The sequence below is a fragment of the Suncus etruscus genome, chromosome 9 (genome assembly GCF_024139225.1).
Source record: "Suncus etruscus isolate mSunEtr1 chromosome 9, mSunEtr1.pri.cur, whole genome shotgun sequence".
NCBI classification, from domain to species: domain Eukaryota; kingdom Metazoa; phylum Chordata; class Mammalia; order Eulipotyphla; family Soricidae; genus Suncus; species Suncus etruscus.
The window spans coordinates 100,185,332-100,186,747 of record NC_064856.1 but is presented as its reverse complement, the minus strand read 5'-3'; the positions used below and the strand labels follow the sequence as shown (position 1 = coordinate 100,186,747).

General features: G+C 39.5%; 1 protein-coding gene across 1 annotated transcript; it reads left to right on the top strand.

Annotated features, from left to right (window-relative positions):
* Window positions 1-225: 225 nt before the first annotated feature.
* LOC126018698 (olfactory receptor 5M11-like) lies at window positions 226-1,200 on the top strand. The gene has a single exon (XM_049780797.1). It carries the CDS (start codon window positions 226-228, stop codon window positions 1,198-1,200), a length of 975 nt encoding a protein of 324 aa, XP_049636754.1.
* The last annotated feature ends 216 nt before the right edge of the window (window positions 1,201-1,416 follow it).

Here is a 1,416-nt window from a genome sequence, read left to right as displayed (position 1 = left end):
AGACATAAGCAAATACACTGTTGGTGAGGAATTGCTCCTATAGGAAAAATGTGATAGCTATTAAATATAGAGATAAATGAATTCAATGATAACATACAGTAAATGTGGGGTGGAGGATTCCTTTTGTATGCCATTAGAAGGTATAGAGAAAAATTCTTTTAGTAGTATTCAGCATGATACTTACAATCATTTTATTTGTTTCTATGTTTTTAAATGTCTCAGAAAATGTCCATCGCAAATCACAGCAGGGTAACAGAATTCATCCTCCTGGGGCTCACAGATCGCCCAGAGCTGCAGCCTGTCCTCTTTGTGCTGTTCCTGGTTGTTTATCTTGTCACCCTCATAGGTAACCTGGGCATGATTATACTAATTAGACTGGAAACTCGCCTTCACACACCCATGTACTTCTTCCTCACTAATTTAGCTTTTGCAGATGCCTGCTACACCACAAATGCAACCCCACAAATGTTATTTAATTTCTTATCAGAGAGGAAGACCATCACCTTTTATGGTTGCTTTACACAGTGTTGCATCTTCATTGCACTTCTTCTTACTGAGTGTTACATGCTGGCAGCAATGGCTTATGACCGCTATGTCGCCATATGCAATCCTCTGCACTACAGTGTGAAAATGTCCAGGGGTGTCTGCATCTGTTTGGCCACATTGCCCTTTGTCTATGGCTTCTCTGATGGGTTGTTCCAAACTATCCTGACATTCCGCTTGGACTTCTGTAGGTCCAATGTCATCAACCACTTCTACTGTGCTGACCCGCCACTCATTAAGCTCTCTTGCTCTGATACTTATCTCAAAGAACATGCTATGTTCCTGTCAGCTGGTTTCAACCTCTCTAGCTCCCTCAGCATCATCCTGATCTCCTATGCCTTCATTCTGGCTGCCATCCTCAGGATCAAGTCTGCAGAAGGAAGACGCAAGGCATTTTCCACCTGTGGTTCCCACATGATAGCTGTCACTCTCTTTTATGGGACACTCTTCTGCATGTATGTGAGACCACCCACGGATAAGAGTGTGGAGGAATCCAAAATAATAGCTGTCTTCTATACCTTTGTAAGTCCAGTACTTAATCCATTAATCTATAGTTTGCGAAACAAAGATGTGAAGCAAGCTTTGAAGAATGTCCTCAGACAAAGAGTGGTCTCTAAGATGGCGGTGATTCCTATTCTCAATAAGTCTTTAGTCTAAGTCACAGGGGCAGCCTTTTGATCATTTGTTTTCATACACATTCTATGTATATTTCAATTTTCTTAAATTTCATCTCTTTTTAAGATTACCTGAGATATACTTAATTCAAGTTGTAGTTTTCAATAAGTAGTCCACAGAATAAAATGAATTATTTTATTTTATTTTTTAGCATTATTTGATTTGATTCTGGGAAATGTTACATTGAATTTTTCCTCC

Bases quoted from the DNA above. Each gene is read 5' to 3' on its own strand.
- LOC126018698 (XM_049780797.1), top strand. From the start codon at position 226: ATGTCCATCGCAAATCACAGCAGGGTAACAGAATTCATCCTCCTGGGG.